At 42.3% G+C, this 26,306-nt stretch overlaps 1 protein-coding gene across 6 annotated transcripts in view; it reads left to right on the top strand.

Moving 5' to 3' along the window:
- The window catches only part of gclc (glutamate-cysteine ligase, catalytic subunit), a 103,208-nt gene that overhangs the window by 19,596 nt on the left and 57,306 nt on the right, over positions 1-26,306 (top strand). For all 6 annotated transcript variants that reach the window (XM_063039132.1, XM_063039124.1, XM_063039116.1 and 3 more), the window contains exons 3-4: positions 14,734-14,846; positions 23,392-23,574. In XM_063039132.1, the coding sequence (XP_062895202.1) occupies positions 14,734-14,846; positions 23,392-23,574 (296 nt within the window). The remainder of the gene's footprint in view (positions 1-14,733; positions 14,847-23,391; positions 23,575-26,306) is intronic.

Raw genomic sequence — 26,306 nt, 5'->3', positions numbered from 1 at the left:
ATTTGCTTTGGCTTGTTCTTCTTTGGTAAGATCTATCACCATTTGGAATGCCTTCTTTGTGTTGTTGTTGGAGAGGCTGTTTTCAATGTCCACACATTGTTCGGCTATCCATCTTTGCTTTGCTTCCTTCATTTCCCTCCTGATTTCCTTGTTGATTTTCCTGTATTCTGTTCTTCCCTCTGCTGTGTTTTTATCTTTAATTTCCTTCTGTGTCACACATATCTAGTATCTTGTTAGTGACCCACGGTTTAGACTTGCGGCAGCTTTTCCCCAGAATCTTGCTTGCTGTTTCCGTCATCACCATGTTACAGTTATTTGTGGTGGTCTCTAGGCCTTCATCAAGGAGGAGTATTGGTGCAAACCCCTTCCCCCCCCCCCCCATTGCTGCCTGAAATTCTTCAGAGATGGCGGGGTCTTTCAGTTTTTCAAGGTCGAATCTCAGCTGGCTGTTTTTTGGCTTGTTGATTCTCCTCAAGCGCACTCTGATGTTCATCATGACAAGGTCATGGTCACTGCCCACGTATGCTCCTGGGAATGTTCTGGTCTTCAGTCTGCTCACACCAGATTTGTGCCATCTTTGCACCAGGATGTAGCCAATCTGATGGTGATGACCATTGGTGGCATGCCAGGTCCATCTTTGGGATGCTCTGTGCTCTCCAAGTGTGTTTGACAGCACCACGTTGTTATAACTAGCAAATTCCAGCAGGTGCGGTCCCCTCTCATTGGAGGTGTCATTGAGGGGCTGATGAGATCTTCCCAATCATCTTCTGCGTCTTTGCCCACCTTTGCATTCCAGTCACCCTGAATGATCAAAATATATTTTTTATCCACCTTGTTGATGACATCTTGTAGTTTCTTATAGAATTCTTCAATATGTTCATTGTCGTAGTCTGTTGTTGGGGCGTAGACTTGTGCCACTGTGATTTTGAATGACTTTACTCACAGGCGGATGGTCATTAGCCTGCTTGACACTGGTTGGCGTCTTAGGACAGCGTTCTTGATGGATTTGTTGACTAGGAACCCTACGCCATTTTCATGTCTGTTCTCTTCTCCGCTATAATAGAGGACATGTCCTTCCTCAGTATGCACTTCTCCAGTGCTCTTCCATCTGGCTTCACAGAGCCTGAGGAGGTGCTAGTTGTATTTTTCCATCTTATTCGTGAGTTCCTTGAGTTTCCCTGCTTGGTTCAGCGTTCTTACATTCCCTGTGGTGATTGTAATGTTCTCTCTGCCACGGGTCTTCCGTGTCGAATCACCAGTAGCACATTTATCGCGTCTGGCCTGGTGTGAGACGGATAGCGCGGTCATTGGTAACCCGGGCTGCGACCGATCCGGTATGAAGTTGCTTTTTGGTGTGCTCATCACGTGGTGTATCTTGGGCATCTGAAACCTGGCGGAGTCCATCTCTCTCCAGGTTTGACTACGGCCGATTTCCTCCAACTGGGTGGCTAGCGTTGGTCGTGAACACGTGGCCGTTATGGTTCATCTGAGAACCTTTCCATCTCGGCTGGTGACTTCATGGAAGTCATTTGCCCAGTGGTGCCGTGTTAATACCACCCCCTCGTGGTTTAGCCTGCCAACTGAAGCAGTTTACCAGGGTATGGCGCTTGGAGCCAACACATGAGGGATTTAGGAGATGGATGAGGACTGGTGATGCCCGTCCACCCTGTCTGGTAGGGAGCAGCATGCCAGATATCAAAAGTACTGCCTCTATCCAGAGCCCCCTATACACTTGGGTAAAATTTCTTCTAATGTGTCTACTTATTTCATGAGTTTATTAATCCGTTTCATTTCCAAATATAGTGTTATGCCAGTCATACACTTAATCAATTCCAAATTTATTATATAGTGGATTCTGGTTAATTGGGACTAGTACATTTTTAACCATTTAAGCGGCTACCCCAGTTAGCCAAAGTGTCATGGAAATAGTTAAAAAGGGTTTTTTTTAAAAAAAACTATCTATTCAAAGGGTTTTTATGGCAAGATACAGAATAGACTGCCTGGACCTTTCTTCCGAGCAGATACTGCAGCTGCCCAGATTGGGGCCCACCCAGCTGGATTTGAATTCGGGACCATCCGCCTCAAAGTCCAGTGCTGATGCCACTGCACCACTTGCCAATCCAACAATACTCCGACAGTGTTATTATCAACAGAGGAATTCATGCAGTGCACATTGCCGTGTTTTGATTGACTGTAAATAAACAGAATCAGCGCAGACACTGGACTGCCTTTATGCAGTGCTTTTGACGATTGCATTCTCCAAATCTTCAGTTTCATTGTAACATTCAAGGTGATTGTTGATACCTTAATTCTTAATTCCTGATTTGTTGAAGTAGCAAAATTGTTTCATTTTCAGTCTTGGCATCTTCAAGCATAAATGCTTCAAAGTGTAGAGAGAGTGAGAGAGAGAATTCCTCCAGCATTTTTTGTGTGTTGCTCAGATGTCCAGCATCTGCAGATTTTCTCTTGTTTGTGTCTGAATTGTCTTACTGCTTGTTTCTCACTGACTATCAATGACAAAAATCACAGCTTTTTGAACCCAAGTACAAGCAACTGAAATGGTTCACTCTAAGCACCATGACTGGTGCTCTGAATAAGCTTTGTGGCAACAGTTTCCTGTCCCAATTAAATGGTCTAATGTCTGAAATAAAGGCAATCCAGGCTATTTTCTTGATTTACTTTTTGTTCTTTCAGTTGTCCCAAGTAAGCGGCTGCCCCAATTAACCAGATGAAGCAGACTAAGTTATAGGATTATACAGAATAGCCCTTCAGCCAACAGCATCTATACTGATCAACATGCCTGTCTTTGCTAATCCCACTTGCCCACATTAATTTAGGTTTCTTTTATGCCTTACACCTTCAAGTATCAATCCAGATGCTTCATTAATGTTGCTGGTCATCTTCAAACTTAACTAATCCAAATCATTATATCACTTAATCTAAATCATTATATCACTGGTCACAGACGCCTCTCTACCAGACAGGCTTAACAATTTCTTTGCCCGCTTCGAAGCATCAAACACTACAGCAAGGGGGAGAGCCAGTCCCTTTTTACCATCTGACCAGCCAGCTCCAATCATTGATCCGGAGCAAACACGGAGGTCCCTTGCCAGGGTCAACCCACGAAAAGCAGGAGGTCCGGACAACATCCCCGGACATATGCTCAAGGAATGTGCTGATGTATTAGCAGATGTCCTGACAGACATTTTCAACATCTCCCTTAGTCAAGCTATTGTCCCCAGATGCTTCAAAACCTCCACAATCATCCCTGTAGCAAAGAAATCAGTTGTAGCCTGTCTGAATGATTACCGTCCTGTTGCCCTGACCTCCATAGTGATGAAACGTTTTGAACGGCTTGTCAAGTCTCATATCACAGCCAGCCTCCCCTCATCGCTGGATCCTCTACAGTTTGCTTATCGTCCAAATCGCTCTACGGAGGACGCAATATCCACCACACCGCACACAGTTCTCTCTCACTTGGACAACAAAGACACTTATGCCAGAATCCTGTACATTGATTTCAGTTCAGTGTTCAATACCATCATCCCGCAGAGACTAGTGGAGAAACTGTTGCTGCTTGGCCGTAGCACTGCCATGTGTTGCTGGATTCTGGATTTCTTGACAGAGAGAGCACAGTCAGTCCGTGTTGGCAGGAACATCTCTGACTCCATCACACTGAGCACTGGATCCCCACAAGGCTGTGTGCTTAGCCCATTGCTGTTTACACTGCTAACACATGACTGTGCAGCCAGATTCAAGGAGAACCTGATCATTGAATTTGCAGATGATACCAAGTGGTGGGGCTCATCAGCAAAAGTGATGAAACCATGTACAGGGAGGAGGTCAAACACCTAGAGAGCTGGAGCAGGGATAACAACTTGATGCTTAATGTCACCAAAACCAAGGAGATGATCGTTGATTTCAGATGGTCTCAGCCTGAGCACACACCCCTCAGCATCAGCGGCTGCACAGTGGAGTGAGTGGAAAACATCAAGTTCCTAGGGGTGCAGATCTCAGACAATTTCACCTGGTCCAGGAACACCACTGGGACTGTGAAACGGGCCCAGCAGAGATATCACTTTCTGAGGAAGCTTAAACAAGCATCACTCCCCACTAACATCGTAACTACATTCTGCAGAGGCTTGGTTGAGAGTGTGCTGACCTTTTGCATCACAACCTGGTACTCCAGCTGCAGTGCTGTCAACAAAAAAGCCTTACAGAGGGTGGTTAGGGGAGCAGAGAAGGTTACTGGGGTCTCCCTACCTTCTGTCCAAGACCTCATTCAGAGTCAATGCCTCCAGAAGACACAGTATATCATTAAAGACCCCTCACACCCTCTCCGTGAACTGTTTGTTCTTCTGCCATCAGGCAAACGTTACAGGAGCATCAAAACTAAAGCCATAAGGCTACTAAACAGCTTCCTCCCACAGGTAGTCAGACTGCTAAACAGCTGCTGTACCTGACTTTGCTTTGGACACTTTCAACTTGCACTGGACACTTATAACTGATTTTAACTGACATGTGGCTGTTGTGTTTTACTATTTATTGTTATGTTTAGTACTTAGTGTTGCGTTTGTTATGTTATGATTGCACTGTTCCTGAGAAACGCTGTCTCATTCTGCCCTGCAGGGCTGATGTACGGTTAGAATGACAATAAAGTTTTTTGAATCTTGAATCTATCTGAAAAACGGTCCTCCTTTGCCACCCATCACAAAGCTTATCTATATCCTATTTGTTAGCTCCCCCTGTTTCCCATGTGTTCTAACTTTCCAGAACAGCCCTGTGGCACTTTAAGAAAAGTCTTGTAAAAGTCTATGTACACCAAGCCTAATGCCTGCTCTCGTCTATACACTTGGTTTTCTCTTCAACAAAAGGCTCAATCAAATGCACAGAGCCACAGACTAAGGAAATGGATAGAAGAGGTAAAGGGCTGAAGAAGGAATCTGATATGAGAGAATAGTGGACTATGGGAGAAATGGAAGAAAGTGGAGAACCAGAGGGAGTGGTAGGAAAGTACTGAGGGGAGGGGAGAAGAGAAGGAGTGAGAAGGCCACCAGAATGTGGAGGCCAGAGGAAACTCGACTATATACTGAAGTTAGAGAAAATGCCTATCATGCCATCAGGTTTGAGACTACCCAGACATGAATAGGAGGTTTTGCTCTTTTAACTGAAATAGCTGGCCCCACTGGGAGATCCAACCTGAACATCAATTTCTTCTCCTCCCTCCCTTCCTCCCTCTTCTCTAGCCTCTTCTTTTCACCTGCTTATCACCTCCTCTGGAGCCCCTCATTGCTATTTCTTGCTTTCCTCTCCTATCGGGTTCCTCCTGATCCAGCCCTTTGCCTTTTCCACCCATCACCTTCCAGCTTCATATTTCATCTTTTCTCTTCTTTCTCCCCCCTGCCCCGCCACTTTCCCCACCCACCTGGCTTCACCTATCATCTTCTAGCTTGTACTCCTTCCTCTGCCTCCATTTTTTTTTGTTCTGGCACAGTCTCCTTCCCTTCCAGCCCTGATGAAGGGTCCTGTTGGAAATGTCAACTGCTGATTCACTTTCATAGATGCTGCCTGACCTGCTGAATTCCTCCAGCACTTTGTGTGTTGATATGGTTATAGTAATTATTATTTTACATTATTTTAAAATTAATATATGTATTTAATATTTTCATTAAATATGGAGATAACTCATTACCAGTTCCGAAAAGCAAGATTCTGCTCTTAACTGCTCTAATTCTAGGATGTGAGGATAAATGCTAAATTCTTTTCACCATAAAGCCCATCTTCTTAAAAGATTAAAAAAAATTCTCTCCCTGCCACCTCCATCCACATATCTCAAGCTTCATCAGATTTTTTGTTACAAAGAGTCAGTCCAACTCTTTAGCTTCCTTTCTTTCTCACTGTTTCTTTAGCCCAAGTTTTTTTTGAAATGTGTACTGGGGAAACTTTGCAGGTCAGGTAGCAGCTATGGAAAGGAATAAACAGTTGATGTTTTGGGCCAAATCCTTAAAGGACTAAAAATAAAGGGGATAGAAGCCAGAATACGGTGATGTAAGGAGGAGTACATTCTGGAAGGTGATGGGTGAGGCCAGGTATTTGGGTGTCATGTATCTGAAAAGTTTTTTTCAGGTCAAAGAGCTTTTCTAGCGTGTCCTGATTTTATTTTGGATTTTCTACATTTTTTTCATCAAATATTTCTTCAAACTCCAAACTCTGTTTTCACTCTTTTTCTTGGATTCACTGTTCATAAAGTTTATTTCTGTTGACGGAATATTGTTAATGATTTCCTCCCTTTGTTAGACATGAAGCAATTGATATCCGTTGTTATAAATCCCAGGAGAAAAATAAAACATGTGCTCCTACCAACTTACCTCCTATCTCTCTTCTGAAGTTTGAACTTGTTGAAGCTTTGTGAATCATTCTTATCTTCCCCAGAACAACTTGATAGAATCTGCCAAATCAAGTTTCCGCCCCTGTGAAGTATCAAGGTTCTTAAACAAGTTGCTGGTAACATCTTGTGCTGCAGTCGTACAGGAGTAAAAATCTTTTTTAAAATAATGTAAGCAATAGGTAGAATGGACATTTATCTTGTACCACAAGCTTGTTGCTGAGAGCCCTGCATTTATTTGGTTCATCAGCCTTTATAATTAATGTGATTTTATTTTTGTGTCTGAGCTGACAGTACTATACTCAGCAATTATACAGTGCAAATTGCACAGAACAATCAATCCAGTAATTTGTTCAAAGCAATATTCTTATACAGTGTCAAAACATTCAAATTTATCTTGTGCTATAAATTGCAGTTGGTATACTGTACAGTTGAAACACTGAATGTCTTATTTGGTTTTGAGGTAAAAGATGGTGTTTTAGATTTTGAGCTTGACATCAGTGGGACAGGGTTGTTAATATATACAGAAATGCTTTTGGCAGTTGTCTACATAGCTCCCTTCTAATTTAAGGTGATTTGCATTGCTGACTTGAGATCAGCAGGCAGACCCACTGCTGTGGTCTGCAATCACTTCATTGGGATGTGGGGGTAATCTCATGGCTGGCGCAAGCATGCTCTGATATGTCCCTCCCTTTGGTTTTATAGATGATTGACATGGAAACTCGTAGTAAAACTCTTTTGTTGAGTTTTTAAATTTTGAACTAGGGAGTGGCTTGTACTTATTCCCAACCCAAAAAGAAAGATAGAATAGAGAAATCTTACTCAATGGTAGTTGCAGACAGACTGCATGGAAACAAGGCCTTTAACCCACTAATTGTAACCATGAAGCATCGTGCAACCATAAGACATCGGAACAGAATTAGGCCATTCAACCCATCATTTTGTTCCACCATTCCATCATGGCTGATTTATTTATATTTATACATACACACCACACACCCCTCAACCCCATTCTCCATTCTTCTGCCTTCTCCCCATTACCTTTCATGTCCTGATTAAGCAAGAACCTATCAACCTCCACTTTAAATATACCCAATGACTTGGCCTCCACCTTTCTGTGCCAATGAATTCCACAAGTCACCACCCTATGGCGGAAGAAATTCCTGCTCATCTCTAATCTCAATGTACATCCCTTTATTCTGAGGCTGTGCCCTCTTGTCTGAGGCTCACTCACTATAGGAAATGTCCTCTGTGCATCCACTGTATCTAGGCCTTCCTATATTTGATATGTTTCAATGCGATTCCCTCTTTACACTAGCTCTCTCTCACTCCAACAGGCCCAGAGCCATCAAACGTTCCTCATATGTTAACCTTTTTCACCAAACATTTCTTAGATAAGGGACCCAAACTGCTCACAATATTCCAAGTGTGGTCTGACCAAGTGCCTCATAAAGCCTCAGCATTACATCCTTGCTCTTGAATTCTGGTCCTCTTGAAATGAATGCGAACATTTCATTTGCCTTCCTTTCCACTGACTCACCCTGCAAATTAGCCTTCATGGAATGAGCATATAGTGGAGGGCTGCCAGCATGATGACTGGCAGCTCTTGAGAAATGAAGGCATTTTCCTATAATTGCAGGTCTGCAGGCTTGGCAGTCTGACCCATTCACTTTGATGTGAGTTGTTAAACTGAAACATCGTGTTGTCTTGGTTTTGCAGCAGATAGAATTAACTGTGTTGGCTGGAGAATTGGCTGGGATATTGTGAACCAGCTGCTGGCTGTTGTAATTTAGAATGAGTGATGGAGGCCGGAGCTGTAGATATTATTGGCTCTTTCTGCAGCACAACAAACAAACATAGAGCGGGATAAGGAGGAAGAATCTTTTTGAAATTCTACCCCTCTGTCATCATTTCTGAACAACCGATGAATCTGTGAATACTCTCATTATTCCTCCTTTTGCACTTTTTTTTAATATAACTTAATTTTTGTCTTTGTGTAGTACCATTGCCCAAACAACAAAGAGCAGGTTACTAGGTCACATCTTGTTACTGATTTTGTTTTTGAAGTACAAGTTTATAATCTTAGGGAAAAAATGAGGCAATTGAACACATTTGCTACAAGGGCCCTGGTGAGACCACACCTGGAGTATTGTGTACAGTTTTGGTCTCCAAATTTGAGGAAGGACATTCTAGCTTTTGAGGGAGTGCAGCGTAGGTTCACAAGGTTAATTCCTGGGATGGCGGGACTGTCATATGTTGAAAGATCGGAGCGACTGGGCTTGTATACACTGGAATTTAGAAGGATGAGAGGGGATCTGATTGAAACATACAAGATTATAAGGGATTGGTCACGCTAGAGGCAGGAAGCATGTTCCCAATGTTGGGGAGTCCAGAACCAGAGGCCACAGTTTAAGAATAAGGGGTAGACCATTTAGAACGGAGTTGAGGAAAAACTTTCACACAGAGCATTGTTGTTCTGTGGAATGCTCTGCCTCAGAAGGCAGTGGAGGCCAATTCTCTGGATTCTTTCAAGAAAGTTAGATAGAGCTCTTAAAGATGGCGGAGTCAAGGGATATGGGGAGAAGGCAGGAAAAGGGTACTGATTGTGGATGATCAGCCATGATCACAGTGAATGGCAGTGCTGCCTCGAAGGGCTGAATGGCCTACTCCTGCACCTATTGTCTAAGTGCAGTTTACTCAGTATTTTGGGTGCAGAGAAATGGTTCCAAAAAAACGATAGATTCTGCATTGAGCATAGGAATACAAGGGGAGATTTAATAGAGGTATGCAAAATTATGAGGGGTATAGGTAGGCTAAGTGCAAGCAGGCTTTTTCCACTGAGGTTTAGTGAGACGAGAACTAGAGGTCATGGGTTAAGGATGAAAAGTGAAATATTTAAGGGAGAACGACTTCACTCAGAGGGTGGTGGGAATGTGGAACGAGCTGCCAGTCCAAATAGTGGATACAGATTTGATTTCAACATTTAGGAGAAATTTGGGTAGCTACATGGAGGGCTACAGTCTGGGTGCAGGACGATGGGACTAGGCTCATTAATAGTTTTATGTTGTTCTTGAGAAATGATTCCCTGTGGACACAACTATTCCATTTGCTAAAGGCTCAAGAGGTTAATTTATTATGGAGGTGTAAACTCTGAAATTCTTCTTCAGATGACCACAAAACCAAGGGGGGAGAAAAAGAATGACAACACAATTATCCACTCCAAAAATCCAACCTCCCCTCACAAAAAAGCAAATAGGAACAGGAACATCAACCCCGAACTCCTGCCCTGCACTTAAAAAAAAACAAGAAAGATCAGGCGAAGAACACGGAATATAAAGAAAAACTAATAGGATTGAAAAACAAAGTTTGCAAGTTCAAAACCATATCCAAAACACAGAAAACCTCGGTAACAACTTCTTCACACAGCAGCAGGCCACATAGTCTCCCCTGTCTGGCAACAAAGCGATCCCACCAGTGATCAAAAGGCAGGCAGGCAGCCGGCACTCACCTTCCGCATTCACCTCAATGTTTCAATCTCCTCATTGCTTTAATCGTCGAAATGAAGTTGAACATGGCTCACGCTTGCTGCCTCCACCTCCCAGAATCCTCTCGGAGACTGCAAACCATGGGCTCCAATAGTTTCAGAAACACAAGATGTATGATGTCTGATTTGGTGTAACTAATAAAGGTAGCTTTGCATGTGGCCTATGCATTCCTGAATGTCTCTCGAACATGCCAGTTTACAAGCCTTAACTGGCCTCCTGCTGTGAGCCTTTGATTACTGCTTGTAATTCCATAGAAGCAGCTTGAAGACTGGTTGTTCTTTGTATTACTGGCTGCTACCCCTTAATTGTTTAAATCACTGCTGTAGCATAGTGGTTAATGCAGCAGTATTATACCTCGAGGCATTGAGTTCAGTTCCAGTGTCCTCTAAGAAAGTTTGTACTTTCTACGTGTGTGCATGTAAATATCCTCTCACAGTCCGAAGACCTTCTGGTTAATTGGTCGTTGTAAATTGTCCTGTGATTCGGTTAGGGTTAAATAGGTGGGTTGTAGGGCAGTGCGTTTCAAAGGGCCGGAATGGTCTGTTCCATGCTGTATCTCTAAATAGAATAAATTTACTTGATATCCCTATTCCGGCATGTACTTAAGTATTCACCCCACCTTCAAGTCAGTATTTGGTAGATGCACCTTTGGCAGCAATTACAGTCTTGTGTCTGTGTATATTGGTCTCTATTAGCTTTGCACATCTGGACACTGCAATTTTTCCCAATTCTTCCTTACAAAACTGTTCAAGCTCTGTTGGATTGCATGGGGATTGTGAATGAACAGCCCTTTTCAATTCCAGCCACAAAGTTTCTTTAATCCTAGCCACAACTTCCCCCTCTACAATTTAATGCTAGCTTGTTTTCATTTTCCCATTTCAGACAAAAGGTACTTCAGTTTTATATGTTAGTTGTTAGTGCTGCCTAACCTGTCCAGTGTTGACACTTCCAGTGTTTTTGGTTATTACTTGAGAGTTCCTGCACCTGTAGTTTTTGATCTTTCTAAATCAATTCAGTGCTTGTTAAAATTTCCACATGCCTCTTGGAAGAACAACACTCTTAAAAGATTGAAATCACCATGACCAAATTCTGCCAGATATTTTGAACAAGCTTCAAAAATCTTACTCAGCTTCTTCAAAATATCTGACAGAATTTGTTCATGGCGATTTCAATCTTTTCAGAGCATTGTTCTTCCAAGGGGCATATGGAAATTCTAACTTTAATGGCTCTTGTTCCTGCCATTATTATAGCTTGACCTGTACTTGGATTTTTGCTTTAGAAAATTGGGGTATTTTGTCATTGTGTGATCATGGAAAAATACTATAATTGCTTTTGAATACAGGTTTTTGGTATTAATATTTGAACCTGATATTTGAACCATTAACTGAGTCAAGTATAAATCCAGAATATAAATAAGGCCATTTTTTTTTTGTCACTAACATTACATCTTCCATCTTGAAAGATGAATCTTTCCATCCAGAATATTAAAGGAAAACATTTGATTTTAATATGTACATTCAAACTCTTGAATAGACTGCAGTTTAGGTTTTTACTGTTTCATAATTTGTATATTAATTTTCTGGTTAAAACTTTATAGCAAACTACAAATTATGGTTGGGGCTTTTTTTCTTTGTGTGAAGAATTTTATTTATTCTTGCTGTAGTAGTCTAATATCTAATGCTGTTGCAAAATGTCCCGTGGCATTATGTATAAAATTGAGTTTGCACAATTGGTTTGAAGAATATTATGAAGCACGTACTAATCATGGACAGTGGTAGAAAGGTATTGAAATTTTAAAATTGTTGTATTGAATACAGTGGATTCTGATTAATTAGGCCACCCTTTATTTGGGAAACTCTTAAAGGACAAATCGGGAGACTGGCTGGGATTCCCTTTGTTTATTTGGGACAATATGCTGCTTAATTGGGACAGGTGACTGTTGCCAAACTGTCCATTATCTGCACTCGGTGTCTGCACTGATTTTGTTCATTTACAGTCAATCAAAAGAACATGGCAAATGAATTCCTCTGATAACTATTAAGAACTAATACAGTTTTATAGTACTCTACTTCGTTACTATATTGGTAATGTTCCAGTTTGTTCTGGATTTCATTTAAAGACATAAATTTTACTCAGTTAAAAATGGTACTTCGTTTAATTGGGGCAGTGGTTTAATTTGGCCAAAATGTACTTTTGTGTCCTAATTAACTGAAATCCACTGTAGTTAGTTCAACAAATGGCCTTAAATGATGTCATACAAATATTTGTCATCAAACTCGGTCAAATGTCTGCTTCAACCCTTTGGCAACACGCCTTGTTCTGTTGCATTGAAATATCTTGATCTGATTACCAAATGGATTTGACTGCAGAATGAAAATGTTTAAGAAGTCAGGCTTTTGCATAACGATGAATAAGCACATGTCACAAATGCAGAAGCAAGCTTGCTATAGGCATACGTATGTGTTTGCATAAAGTGTAGCAAAAAACTTACAGTACTTGTAGCAACATCACCGGCACATAGCATTTGAAACACCACATTCAGAAGAAAAAAACATAAATTGTACCAATTAGAGCCAAAACATAAAGTTGATTGTGTGAAGTTATCATAATTTTACTCTGCTGAGGGGAGTGATTAGGGTTGTACAGACTAGATCAGGAATCAAATAGAATTAACTGTTCTTGACTCTGGTGATAATTGGACTTCAAGCTTCTGTATGTCCTTTCCAATGGTAGATGTGAGAAGGTGTTGTGGCCTGGATGGTGGGGGTCAGAATACATACATAATAAAATTACTTTTCCACAGATAAAATAATTTAGGACAGATTGGAGAAATTCTGTATCCAAATAGCATGAGCAAGTGCCAGGAGAATCCTGGGTTATGATTTGATTACTTAAACATTATTGATGACAGGTGTAATTTGCACATTCTGAATGGAGACATCTTTCTATTTTCATTGGATTTGCCATAAATGTAGACAAGTCTGACTACAGCATTAATATCAATAGCAGAATCACCAGGCTCAAAAATCAGTTCTTTTCCCGAAGCGGTAAGGCTGATCAATACCTCCACCCACAAACTCACCCCTTCACTTGCCCTACCACCATTACTTTATCATTTCCTTTCAGTCATCTTATGAACAGCCACTCCTGTGCCTAGCATCCTTTTATAATAGACATTCAATCCATCTCTGCATATAAACTATCTTACATACAGGTGGCTCCTGTTTTCCAAACGTTTGCTTTATAACACCTCGCTGTTACGAAAGAACTACATTAGTTACCTGTTTTCGCTAACAGAAGGTGTTTTCACTGTTACGAAACAAGGCAGCGTGCGCCCGAGCAGCCAAGCTCCTCCCCTGGAACTGTATTCTAGCGGCAATTGCATAAACACCTACTTTATCTCGATTTATTTTGTGCATCCGTTAGCAAGATGAGTTCTAAGGTATCGGAAAAGCCTAAAAGAGCTCGTAAGGGTATTACACTTAGCATAAAACTAGACATAATTAAGCGACATACATCAAAGTTGCTGGTGAACGCAGCAGGCCAAGCAGCATCTATAGGAAGAGGCGCAGTCGATGTTTCAGGCTGAGACCCTTCGTCAGGACTAACTGAAGGAAGACATAATTAAGCGTTTTGATTGTGGTGAACAAAGTAAGGACATTGTCCGCGCGTTGAACTTGCCTTAGTCCGCCACTTGCACTATTTATACGCAGAGAGAAAGACTTTTGAAAACTACTGATGTTACTGTTGGTTCTGCTCGTAGCAAAGTGGTCTCTCTTAGTCAGCATCCAATAATGGATAAACTGGAAAGTCTATTGCTTGAGTGGATTGATGGGTGTACAAAGTGTGGTGTTCTGTTAAGTTTTCTTATACTTAGGGAGAAATCAGTCAGTCTTTTTAATAAGCTGAAACAGAAAGCACTGGACGATGGTGATGAAAGTGTTGCGAAAGTGGAATTTAAAGGTAGTCATGGGTGGTTTGATCGCTTTCTGAGGCGAGGGCAGCTTCATAGTTTAACGTTTACCAGAGAGAGTGCTTCGGCTGATACTGAAACTGCCGAAAAGTTCCCAGCAGAACTGAAGAAAATAATTACAGAAGGTAGTTATTCGTATAAGCAAGTGTTTAACTGTGACGAAATTGCAATTTATTAGAGTCTCCCCGATTCCAGTAAGTGAAACTACACTGTACATAGATTATTTCTACTTTATATAGGCTGTGTATTTGGTAAGATTTGGCAGCTTCATAGCTTAAAGGTTACTGGAGAGAGTGTTTCTGCCGAGAGTGCTGCCGTGAGATTTTCACTGCGCTAGACAGTGCCGCAGAAAAGTATTTCTACTTTATATAGGCTGTGTATTTATCATATCATTCCTGCTTTTACTATATTTTAGGTTTTATGTGTTATTTGGCATGATTTTGTAGGTTACTTTTTGGGTCTGAGAACACTCAAAAATTTTTTCCATATTAATAAATGGTAATTGCTTATTCACTTTACGACATTCCGGCTTATGAACCATTTCATAGGAACGCTGTACCTTCGGATAGCGGTGGAAACCTGTCTTTATTTATGTATTTTTTTGTTATCATTGTTTTATTTTTTTTTAATCTGTATTGGATCTGGAGCAACAATTATTTTGTGCTCCTTTACACTTGTGTACTAGAACTGAATTAAACAATCTTGTATCTTGAAGTATTTCATGCACATTCTGAATCACGATACCTTTCTATTTTTATTGCATTTGTCATAAATGTAGACAAGTCTGACTAGGGCATGTTCATGTTTTACTGATTTGTTTCTATCAATAGGTTGAGTATATGCTGTTGTCATTCGATCACGAGCATCAGAAAGTTCAGGTACTGCTTCAGGGAGAAGAAATTCTCCATGAACTGCAAAATCGAGGAGAAAAGGCAAATCCTAAGTAAGTAAATAATTTTATTTATAAATTTACTTATCTGTTACCAGTTTTCTTTTTCATGAAGTGAATTGGATATATTGTAGGAGGGTCAGGGAGGGGATCAACCAAGATTCTATATATGATGACCTCCACAATCTGCAATCTTTCTCTTGATTTATTTATTTTATTTAGAGATACAGTGCAGAGTAGGCCCTTCTGGCTCTTTGAGTGCACTGCCCAGCAACCCATCAATTAACCCTAGCCTAATCATTGGACAATTTATAATGACCGATTAACCCCCTAACCAGTACATCTTTGGACTATGGTGTAGAAGTCAAATCTGAATAAACTCACTCGGACCATATGAGTATAAACCCTTTCTTTATTCAAAGCCTCTGGGGCACCTCAGTTAATCACTCAAACAGGAACAGTCTGTGACTGTTCCTGCTCTTAACCCCCTAACCAGTACATCTTTGGACTATGGTGTAGAAGTCAAATCTGAATAAACTCACTCGGACCATATGAGTATAAACCCTTTATTCAAAGCCTCTGGGGCACCTCAGTTAATCACTCAAACAGGAACAGTCTGTGACTGTTCCTGCTCAGTCCACGAACTAACTGGCAGTTCCTCTTACAAAACAGGTGTAGTTGCTCACATATCCCAACGCATACCAAGCTGGAGCCGGCCTTTATACTTTATTGTCGCCAAACAATTGATACTAGAACGCACAATCATCACAGCGATATTTGATTCTGTGCTTCCTGCTCCTGGAGTACAAATCGATAGTAAATATTAAAAATTTAAATTATAAATCATAAATAGAAAATAGGAAAATGGAAAGTAAGGTAGTGCAAAAAAAAACAAACAACAAGAGGCAGGTCCGGATATTTGGAGGGTACGGCACAGATCTGGGTCAGGATCCGTTCAGCAGTCTTATCACAGTTGGAAAGAAGCTGTTCCCAAATCTGGCCGTACGAGTCTTCAAGCTCCTGAGCCTTCTCCCGGAGGGAAGAGGTATGAAAAGTGTGTTGGCTGGGTGGGTTGTGTCCTTGATTATCCTGGCAGCACTGCTCCGACAGCTTGCAGTGTAAAGTGAGTCCAAGGACGGAAGATTGGTTTGTGTGATGTGCTGCGCCGTGTTCACGATCTTCTGCAGCATCTTCCGGTCTTGGACAGGAATCTATGTGCGTGACAGTACAAAGAGACAAATTACAGAATAGATATAGTGGCCACATACACAGGATAGGCTGGAGCTGATCTTACCTATGTGTATGACTGCACAAAGAGAAAGGACCTTGAAACATTGTCTAACTCCAAGAAGAAAGATGGCTCAGCATGGCTTAGCACATCTGTTGATCATCAGTGGTTTCTTACAGGAAAGCAGGCTGCTATTGTTTAACTGACTGTCTTAACCCTTTACGTACTTTATCAATGGGAGAAAACCCATGCACACAAGGGAAGAATGTTCAAACGTTCTTAGAGTGTGCTGGAAATGAACTCTGCCCGAGCTGTAATAACGTTGCACTAATCACTACACTCACGTGGCATTCTAATTGGACTTGTGGGTATAATTAGGTATGATGGGCTCATTGGGCCAGAAGGGCCAGTTACAGTGCTGTATCTCTAAATAAAGATTAAAACTGAGAGCTTGGATACATACATGGAATTATGATGTAGTGGCCATTACAGAGACTTGGCTGGCACCAGGGCAGGAATGGATTCTCAATATTACTGGATTTCAGTGCTTTAAAAGGGATAGAGAGGGCGGAAAAAGGGGAGGAGGGGTGGCATTACTTCTCAGGGATACTATTACAGCTATAGAAAGGGTGGGTAATGTAGCAGGATCCTCTTTTGAGTCAATATGAGTGGAAGTCAGGAACAGGAAGGGAGCAGTTACTCTATTGGGGGTATTCTATAGGCCCCCTGGTAGCAACAGAGATACAGAGGAGCAGATTGGGAGGCAGATTTTGGAAAGGTGCAAAAACAACTGGGTTGTTATCATGGGTGACTTTAATTTCCCTAATATTAATTGGCACCTGATTAGTTCCAAGGGTTTAGATGGGGCAGAGTTTGTTAAGTGTGTCCAGGACGGATTCCTGTCACAGTATGTGGACAGGCCGACCAGGGGGAATGCCATACTAGATCTAGTACTAGGTAATGAACCGGGTCAGGTCACAGATCTCTCAGTGGGTAAACATCTGGGGGACAGTGACCACCGCTCCCTGGCCTTTAGCATTATCATGGAAAAGAATAGAATCAGAGAGGACAGGAAAATTTTTAATTGGGGAAAGGCAAATTATGAGGTTATAAGGCTAGAACTTGCGGGTGTGAATTGGGATGATGTTTTTGCAGGGAAATGTACTATGGACATGTGGTCGATGTTTAGAGAGCTCTTGCGGAATGTTAGGGATAAATTTGTCCCGATGAGGAAGATAAAGAATGGTAGGGTGAAGGAACCATGGGTGCCAAGTGAGGTGGAAAATCTAGTCAGGTGGAAGAAGGCAGCATACATGAGGTTTAGGAAGCAAGGATCAGATGGGTCTGTTGAGGAATATAGGGAAGCAAGAAAGGAGCTTAAGAAGAGGCTGTGAAGAGCAAGAAGGGGGCATGAGAAGGCCTTGGAGAGTAGGGTAAAGGAAAACCCCAAGGCATTCTTCAATTATGTGAAGAACAAAAGGATGACAGGATTGAAGGTAGGACCAATTAGAGATAAAGGTGGGAAGATGTGCCTGGAGGCTGTGGAAGTGAGTGAGGTCCTCAATGAATACTTCTCTTCGGTATTCACCAATGAGAGGGAACTTGATGGTGAGGACAATATGAGTGAGGTTGATGTTCTGGAGCATGTTGATATTAAGGAAGAGGAGGTGTTGGAGTTGTTAAAATACGTTAGGACAGATAAGTCCCCGAGGCCTGACGGAATATTCCCCAGGCTGCTCCACAAGGCGAGGGAAGAGATTGCTGAGTCTCTGGCTAGGATCTTTATGTCCTCATTGTCTACAGGAATGGTACCGGAGGATTGGAGGAAGTCGAACGTTGAACCTGGTTCAAAAAAGGTAGTAGGGATAGTCCGGGTAATTATAGACCAGTGAGCCTTGCGTCTGTGGTGGGAAAGCTGTTGGAAAAGATTCTTGGAGATAGGATCTCTGGGCATTTAGAGAATCATGGTCTGATCAGGGACAGTCAGCATGGCTTTGGGAAGGGCAGATCGTGTCTAACAAGCCTGATAGAGTTCCTTGAGGAGGTGACCAGGCATATAGATGAGGGTAGTGCAGTGGATGTGATCTATATAGATTTTAGTAAGGCATTTGACAAGGTTCCACACGGTAGGCTTATTCAGAAAATTAGAAGGCATGGGATCCAGGGAAATTTGGCCAGGTGGATTCAGAATTGGCTTGCCTGCAGGAAGCAGAGGGTGGTGGTGGAGGGAGTACATTCAGATTGGAGGATTGTGACTAGTGGTGTCCCACAAGGATCTGTTCTGGGACCTCTACTTTTCGTGATTTTTATTAACGACCTGGATGTGGGGATAGAAGGGTGGGGTGGCAAGTTTGCAGACGACACAAAGGTTGGTGGTGTTGTAGATAGTGTAGAGGATTTTCAAAGATTGCAGAGAGACATTGATAGGATGCAAAAGTGGGCTGAGAAGTGGCAGATGGAGTTCAACCCGGAGAAGTGTGAGGTGGTACACTTTGGAAGGACAAACTCCACGGTAGAGTACAAAGTAAATGGCAGAATACTTGGTAGTGTGGAGGAGCAGAAGGATCTCGGGGTACGTGTCCACAGATCCCTGAAAGTTGCCTCACAGGTGGATAGGGTAGTTAAGAAAGCTTATGGGGTGTTAGCTTTCATAAGTCGAGGAATAGAGTTTAAGAGTCACGATGTAATGATGCAGCTCTATAAAACTCTGGTTAGGCCACACCTGGAGTACTGTGTCCAGTTTTGGTCACCTCACTATAGGAAGGATGTGGAAGCATTGGAAAGGGTATAGAGGAGATTTACCAGGATGCTGCCTGGTTTAGAGAGTATGCATTATGATCAGAGATTAAGGGAGCTAGGGCTTTACTCTTTGGAGAGAAGGAAAATGAGAGGAGATATGATAGAGGTGTACAAGATAACAAGAGGAATAGATAGAGTGGATAGCCAGTGCCTCTTCCCCAGGGCACCACTGCTCAATACAGGAGGACATGGCTTTAAGGTAAGGGGCGGGAAGTTCAAGGGGGATATTAGAGGAAGGTTTTTTACTCAGAGTGGTTGGTGCTTGGAATGCACTGCCTGAGTCAGTGGTGGAGGCAGATACACTAGTGAAGTTTAAGAAACTACTAGACTGGTATATGGAGGAATTTAAGGTGGGGGGTTATATGGGAGGCAGGGTTTGAGGGTTGGCACAACATTGTGGGCCGAAGGGCCTGTACTGTGCCGTACTATTTTATGTTCTAAAATAATTAATACTCACTTGACAATGGTGTTTAAGAGCTTCCATCAGCGTCCCAGTGGTAATCAAAGGAGACTCAACTTCCTCTGTTCACTTATTAGCATGAGCAAGACAGTCAACCAAACACAGCTCTAAGGGTAACTTTAAAATTATTGCTTGTACAGTGTTTACAATGTCATGAGCATAATTATTTATGATCTATTTCCTCCACTTTTAAGCTAACATGTACTGTATGAGCTTTTTCTACAAACAATAGGATCACATGACAAGTGCAGAATTGGGCCATTCAGTCCATCGAGTCTGCACTACCATGCTATCATGACGGATTTTTGTTTAATTATCCCTCCTTAAACCATTTTCCTGCAGCGTGGAATAGTCCCTTCCGGCCCTTAGAGCCATGTCACCCAGCAATCTCTTGATTTAGCCTTGCGTAATCATGGGATAATTTATAATGACTAATTAACCTACCAACTGGTACATCTTTGGACTGTGGGAGGGAACCAGAGAAAATCCACATAGATACAGGGAGAATGTTCAGACTATTTACGGATAGCAGCAGGAAATGAACATAGATCGCTGGTACTGTAATGTGTTGTGCTAACCGCAAACTAATGTGTAGCCCTGCTGTGTTATGCCAGCCATGTCAAAATCTTGAATGCCATAAAAAAAAAAATGCAACAAGCAGTGGGCTGCCATGTTAGCATGATACTGTTCCATCTCAGGGTGTCAGTTCAGTTCTGGTGTCCTCTAAGCAAGTTTGTATGTTCCTTCCATGTTGATTTTCTCTGGGTATTTCAATTTCTTCCCACAGTCTCAAAAAACGACAGTATGTTAATTGGTCAGTGTAAATTGTGTAAACCTTTGGCATGCTCAAAGATTCAGAAGGGCCTGTTTCATGTTGTATCTCTAAATAAAAATTGAAGTCAGCAAGGTGAACAACATGCTACACTCAAATTTTAAGTAGTAGTAACTCAGCAACCTACCTGCCTCTTCTTACCAAGTGGTAACCTGTGAAAGCTTATTGGTGATCTTTCAGTTCCTCAGCGTGGTATTCGTGTTTTAATATAGGTTTTCCATAATGCAATAAACTAATATCACAAATCTGCAGGTCTGATCTGGGTTTCAAAGGTACATTTAATGTCAAATGTATACAATATACATCCTAAATACTTTTTCTTCACAACCATCCACAGAAACAGAGGAGTGCCCCAAGGAATGAATGACATTTAAATGTTGGAACCCCAAAGCCCCCTCCCATGCATAAGCAGCAGCAAAGCAATGATCCCCCCCCCACCCCCATTAGCAAAAAAAAGCATCGGCACTCCCCACCAAGCACTCAAGCGTGCAGCAAAGCATCAATAAAGATACGGACTACTCTTTCACACGGTAATTTGATGTACCACAGGCTCATTCCTTCTCTCTAATAAGGGAAAAGGAGGTATCTCCGTTTCCCAGTGAGAGGGGAGACGTAATAAGCAACTCGTTGATTTACGATATTACAAGTCCGTTGTGTCACTTTTTCTGAGTTCTGTGCCCAAAGAACTTGGGTCTCTGAGCATACACCCAGCAGCCAGCTTACTGCTTTTGATCTTCCATCTCCCACAGCACGCCGATTTCCTGCAGAGGCACCGACCCAGAGTCCGCCCGCCTCCAGAGCCACAAAATCCCAGAACCCTGAAGGCGTGCTAGTCTTCTAGGCCGTATTCTTGGTATATCGAATAACAGCCAGTTGTGAGACCCCGCGAACAAGTCCCATTCCAGCAGAAAACCGAAGTCAGCGTGTAACTCCAGGTCAGGGTCTTCAAAAAAAAAAAGCCCTGAAAGGGAAAAAAATAGAAATACTTAACGTAGAAATAGAGCTGTTTCTGAAGATGCAAGCGAAGGAATTGCTGTTGTGGAACATGCAGCATTGGTTGGTGGTAGCAATTCAGTAGTCCCACGGCCTGGGAAAAGAAACCGTTTCCTAACTTAACAGTCCTTGTCCTGATGCTGTCTTTCTGTAGAAGTAGCCCCTGCCTGATGGGACAGGGTCAAAGAAATTGTTTGACAGATGGGAGGGATTCTTGACAATGCTAAGGCCCCTGCATACACAGCACTCCTGATAAATATCTTTTGATGGGTAGAAGAGAGATCCCGATGATTCAGCGGTCCGCACACCCCTTTGTAGGGGTTTGTACAGTTGCATGCTTCATTGTAATTCCCGTATCAGATAGTGATGCAGCTGGTTAGGACACTCACTGGTGCTCCTGTAAAAATTAGAATGATTGGTGGGGGTTGGGAGGGAGCCTGGGTTGCCTCAATGTCCTTAGAAAGCGGAGACACTGCTGTGCTTTCTTAGCTAAAGAGGTGTTGAGGTGCACTCCCAGAAACTTGGTGCTCAGAACTCATTGCATGCAGGAGCCATTTGTGTAGTGAGGAGTATTCTGCCTGCACCTTCCTGAAGTCCACAATCATCTCTTTTTTGACTTGTCCACATTGAGACTCAAATTATGCTTGCACCATTCTACCACTTTATTACTTAATACCCAATAGATGCTTTTTGAGTCTTGTATTAGGAATTTGGACAGGCTGTAACAAATCATGCAGATGATTAATTGCCCATCATAGTCAACAACGACAGTTGTATTTGAGCAGTTCTTCTGTTACTTAGATGTGAAATGCATGAAGAAACCTGTGTAGGAGAGTTTTTAAGAGTCAAAACTATTGCACTGGGGCAGTTCCAGTCTTGCAACCTTGGAAGATTGGATCCAGTAATATGAATAATAGTTACAACTGGGGTCTTGGTTGCATTGGGCGATGACGACTACTTCTATGCCTTGTCATGCCTTTCACTCTCCTCAAAGTGTCGCTGAACCACCTTCCTGGTAGAACTAATTTGATCTCACCTGTTTGGTCTGCCAGCGGTGGCTTTGCATGCTAGGACGGACAGGGGTATGAGGCCCATCAGCCGCCCAGACCTGGTTTGGGCTGCATGTTGAAGCTTTGTGTCTGGATGCAGCTGCTGTTGCATGCCAACAGCTACTTGGAGCTTCAGGTGAGAGCTGAGTGTCCTCTAGCGATGAAAAGCAAGTGTGCTGTCCCAGATTGGACACAATAAGTCTCTTCACCAACTAAGATCAGAACTAAAATAGGCTTGGGTTCCACACCAGCAGGTTCAGGAACAGTTGTTACCCTATATCCATCAGGCTCTGGAACCAGTATGGATAACTTCACTCACGTCAACACCGAACTGATTTCACAACCTACAGCTCACTTTCAGGGACTTTACAACTCACATTCTTAGTAACACACATCAAAGTTGCTGGTGAACGCAGCAGGCCAGACAGCATCTCTAGGAAGAGGTACAGTCGACGTTTCAGGCCGAGACCCTTCGTCAGGACTAACTGAAGGAAGAGTTAGTAAGAGATTTGAAAGTGTGAGGGGGAGGGGGAGATCCAAAATGATAGGGGAAGACAGGAGGGGGAGGGATGGAGCCAAGAGCTGGACAGGTGATAGGCAAAGGGGATATGAGAGGATCATGGGACAGGAGGTCTGGGGAGAAAGACAAGTGGGGGGGGGGCAGAAGACAAGGGACCTCCTGTCCCATGATCCTCTCATATCCCCTTTGCCTATCACCTGTCCAGCTCTTTGCTCCATCTCTCCCCCTCCTGTCTTCCCCTATCATTTTGGATCTCCCCCTCCCCCTCCAACTTTCAAATCTCTTACTAACTCTTCCTTCAGTTAGTCCTGACGAAGGGTCTCGGCCTGAAACGTCAACTGTACCTCTTCCTAGAGATGCTGCCTGGCCTGCTGCGTTCACCAGCAACTTTGATGTGTGTTGCTTGAATTTCCAGCATCTGCAGAATTCCTGTTGTTCACATTCTCGGTATTTATTTTGAATTTGCACACCTTGTTGTCTTTTGCACTTTGGTTGTTTGTCAGTCTTTGTGCATAGCTTTTTATTGATCCTAGTGTATTTCTTTATTCTACTGTGAAAGCCAGCAGGAAAATGAATATCAGGATAGTATTTGTTGACATATATTTGATAATACCTTAACTTTGAACTTTAAAGAAATTAAGAACACTAAGTATCACCAAATGCTTGAAAGACTCTGCTGCATAAAATAATAACCCTTTTTATGATGCTTTGCCAAAAGCCACCCAACTCTTTGGAGACCCGAATATGGAAGCTACATGATTGAGGGGACACCTGGGCAGCCCTATGGAGGGACCATGGCAGATTTTAACACCGTGGAAGCAAATATGAAGTTGCGTCGGCAAGAGGTGTTTGCCTTGTTGAAACCAAATGAGACCATCAGCACCATAACTGCTTTCCCCAGGTTAGTAAATGAGTTTGTAAAGTAGCCACTCTTATTGTTTTAGTTGTAATTTATCTCTGAATTCTTAGGGGTTGTGTTTACCTTGTATTAAGTCAAGTTTAAGTTTATTGTTATTCAACCCCACACACATACAGCTAAATGAAACAACTTTCTTCTGGAACCAAGGTACAAAACACAGTGTATTTGTAGCATACAGCACACAAAATAATATTAACACAAAGTGCCATATATAATGGAGTTTAATGTGCAGTAGTATAATGCGGTCTAAACAGTAAGATGTGCTTCATCAAGGTTAGGTTTTTCCGCTTCCATAAGGTGGTGTCTGAGCCCATGTTAGTCATTTAAAAGTAAAAATGGAATCTATATCAGTCACTCTAATCTTATTGCCTAATGATTATTGCTGGATCAGCCACAGAGTCGTGTGTATATAGAGAGTAGAGCATTGGGCTAAGCACACACCCCTAGGTGTGCCAGTATTGATAGTCAGTGTGGAGCACATGTTATCAACAATCTGCACAGATTGTGGTCATCTGGTTAGGAAGTCGAGGATCCAATTGCAGAGGGAGGTACAGAAGTCCAGGTTCTGCAACTTCTCAAGCACCTTGAGCTTATAAACCATTGTACATGCTTAACAGTTGGGCCAATGATTAGAAATTTCATAAATAGAGCAGAATGGGGTCTCAATATCCCCATGTTCAATTGGATCCTGGATTTCCTCACTTTCAGACATCTGCTCCACAATCTCCATTAGCACAGGTGTACCACAGGGCTGTGTGGTTAGTCCCCTGCTCTACTTGCTTTTCACCTATGACTGTGTGGCTTAAGTAAAGTTCCAACACCATACTCAAGTTTGTTGATGACCCAGCATATCGATGTAGTTATAAAGAAGGCAAGACAGTAGCTATACTTTATTAGGAGTTTGAAGAAATTTGGCATGTCAACAAATACACTCAAAGACTTGTATAGATGTACCATGGACAGCATTCTGACAGGCTGCATCACTGTCTGGTATGGAGGGGCTACTGCACAGGACCGAAAGAAGCTGCAGAGGGTTGTAAATCTAGTCAGCTCCATCTTGGGTACTAGCCTACAAAGTACCCAGGACATCTTTAGGGAGCGGTGTCTCAGAAAAGCAGCGTCCATTATTAAGGACCTCCAGCACCCAGGGCATACCCTCTTCTCACTGTTACCATCAGATAGGAGGTACAGAAGCCTGAAGGCACACACTCAGCGAGTCGGAAATAGCTTCTTCCGCTCTGCCATCTGATTCCTAAATGGACATTGAATCTTTGGACACTACCTCACTTTTTTTTAATATACAGTATTTCTGTTTTTGCATGTTTTTTAATCTATTCAATATACGTAATTGATTTGTTTTTGTATTATTATTTTTATTTTTTTTGCTCTGCTGGATTATATATTGCATTGAACTGCTGCTGCTAAATTAACAAATTTCACATCACATGCTAGTGATAGTAAACCTGATTCTGATTGTTGGGAAATTGTTCAACAAGAGATTTTGTATTCCACTATTCTATCAAGGCTGTTGTATTATCACTTTCAACCCCATTCTCCTGCCTTCTCCTCCCTTCTCTTCATGTCCTTTGACACCCTTACTAATCATGAAGCTATCAACCTCCACTTTAAATATACAGATTGAGTACCCCTTATCTGAAAAGCTGGAAAACTCCAAAATCCGAATTTTTTTTTTTGAGTGCTGATATGATGCCACAAATGGAAAATTCCACAAGGTGCTGGGAAGATTCCCACGGAATGTGCAGGTCTCTGCATACTGCAGACATTTCTGAGAAGTGACTTCACGTACCCTGAGTGAGACCCTGTTGGTGCCAGTTTTTTTTCAGCAGTCATAGCTAGACTTTGAAGACTGGGTGTTTTGCATTTACTCCCTGCTCAGTGTTGTGAATATATTGTTGAAATTGTCAAAGGCCTGCAATTACTCCTATGAGTAATAGTGAAAAGAAAGAGGAAGCATTTATGTTTATCCGTAGAAAAGAAAGCCACGTTTTTGCAAATATTCCAAAATCCAAAAACATCTGAAACACTTCTGTCCTCGAGTGTTTCAGATAAGGGGTGCTCAACCTGTTATTGCCCTCCACAGATTCACCATCCTCTGGCTAAAGAAGTTCCTCCTCTTTTGTTCTTAAGGGATGTCCTTGTATTCTTAGGCTGTGTCCTCTGGTCCTAGACTCCCCCGCTATAGATCTTTTCTAAATCCATTCCGTCTAGGCCTTTCAATATTTTATAGGTTTTAATAAGATTTCCCTCATTTTTCTAAACTCGAGAGTACGGGCCCAGAGCTGTTAAACTCTCCTCATGTGTTAAATGTTTCATTCCCAGGATCATTCTTATGAACAACCTCTGGATCCCCTCTAATGCAAGAACATCCCTCCTTGGATAAGGGGCATGTAATTGCTTTATTATTGTAACATGTACTGCAATACAGTGTGGGCACATGGCCAGGTGGCTAAGGCATTGGACTAGTGACCTGAAAGTCGTGAGTTCGAGCCCCAGCCAAGGGAACGTGTTGTGTCCTTGAGCAAGGCACTTAATCACACATTACTCTGCGACGACACTGGTGCCAAGCTGTATGGGTCCTAATGCCCTTCCCTTGGACAACATTGGTGTCATGGAGAGGGGAGACTTGCAGCATGGGCAACTGCTGGTTTTTCATACAACCTTGCCCAGGCCTGCGCCCTAGAGAGTGAAGACTT

The sequence above is a fragment of the Mobula hypostoma genome, chromosome 2 (assembly GCF_963921235.1).
Source record: "Mobula hypostoma chromosome 2, sMobHyp1.1, whole genome shotgun sequence".
NCBI classification, from domain to species: domain Eukaryota; kingdom Metazoa; phylum Chordata; class Chondrichthyes; order Myliobatiformes; family Myliobatidae; genus Mobula; species Mobula hypostoma.
The sequence above is the reverse complement of the archived record's forward strand: the minus strand, read 5'-3'. Positions and strand labels throughout refer to the sequence as shown.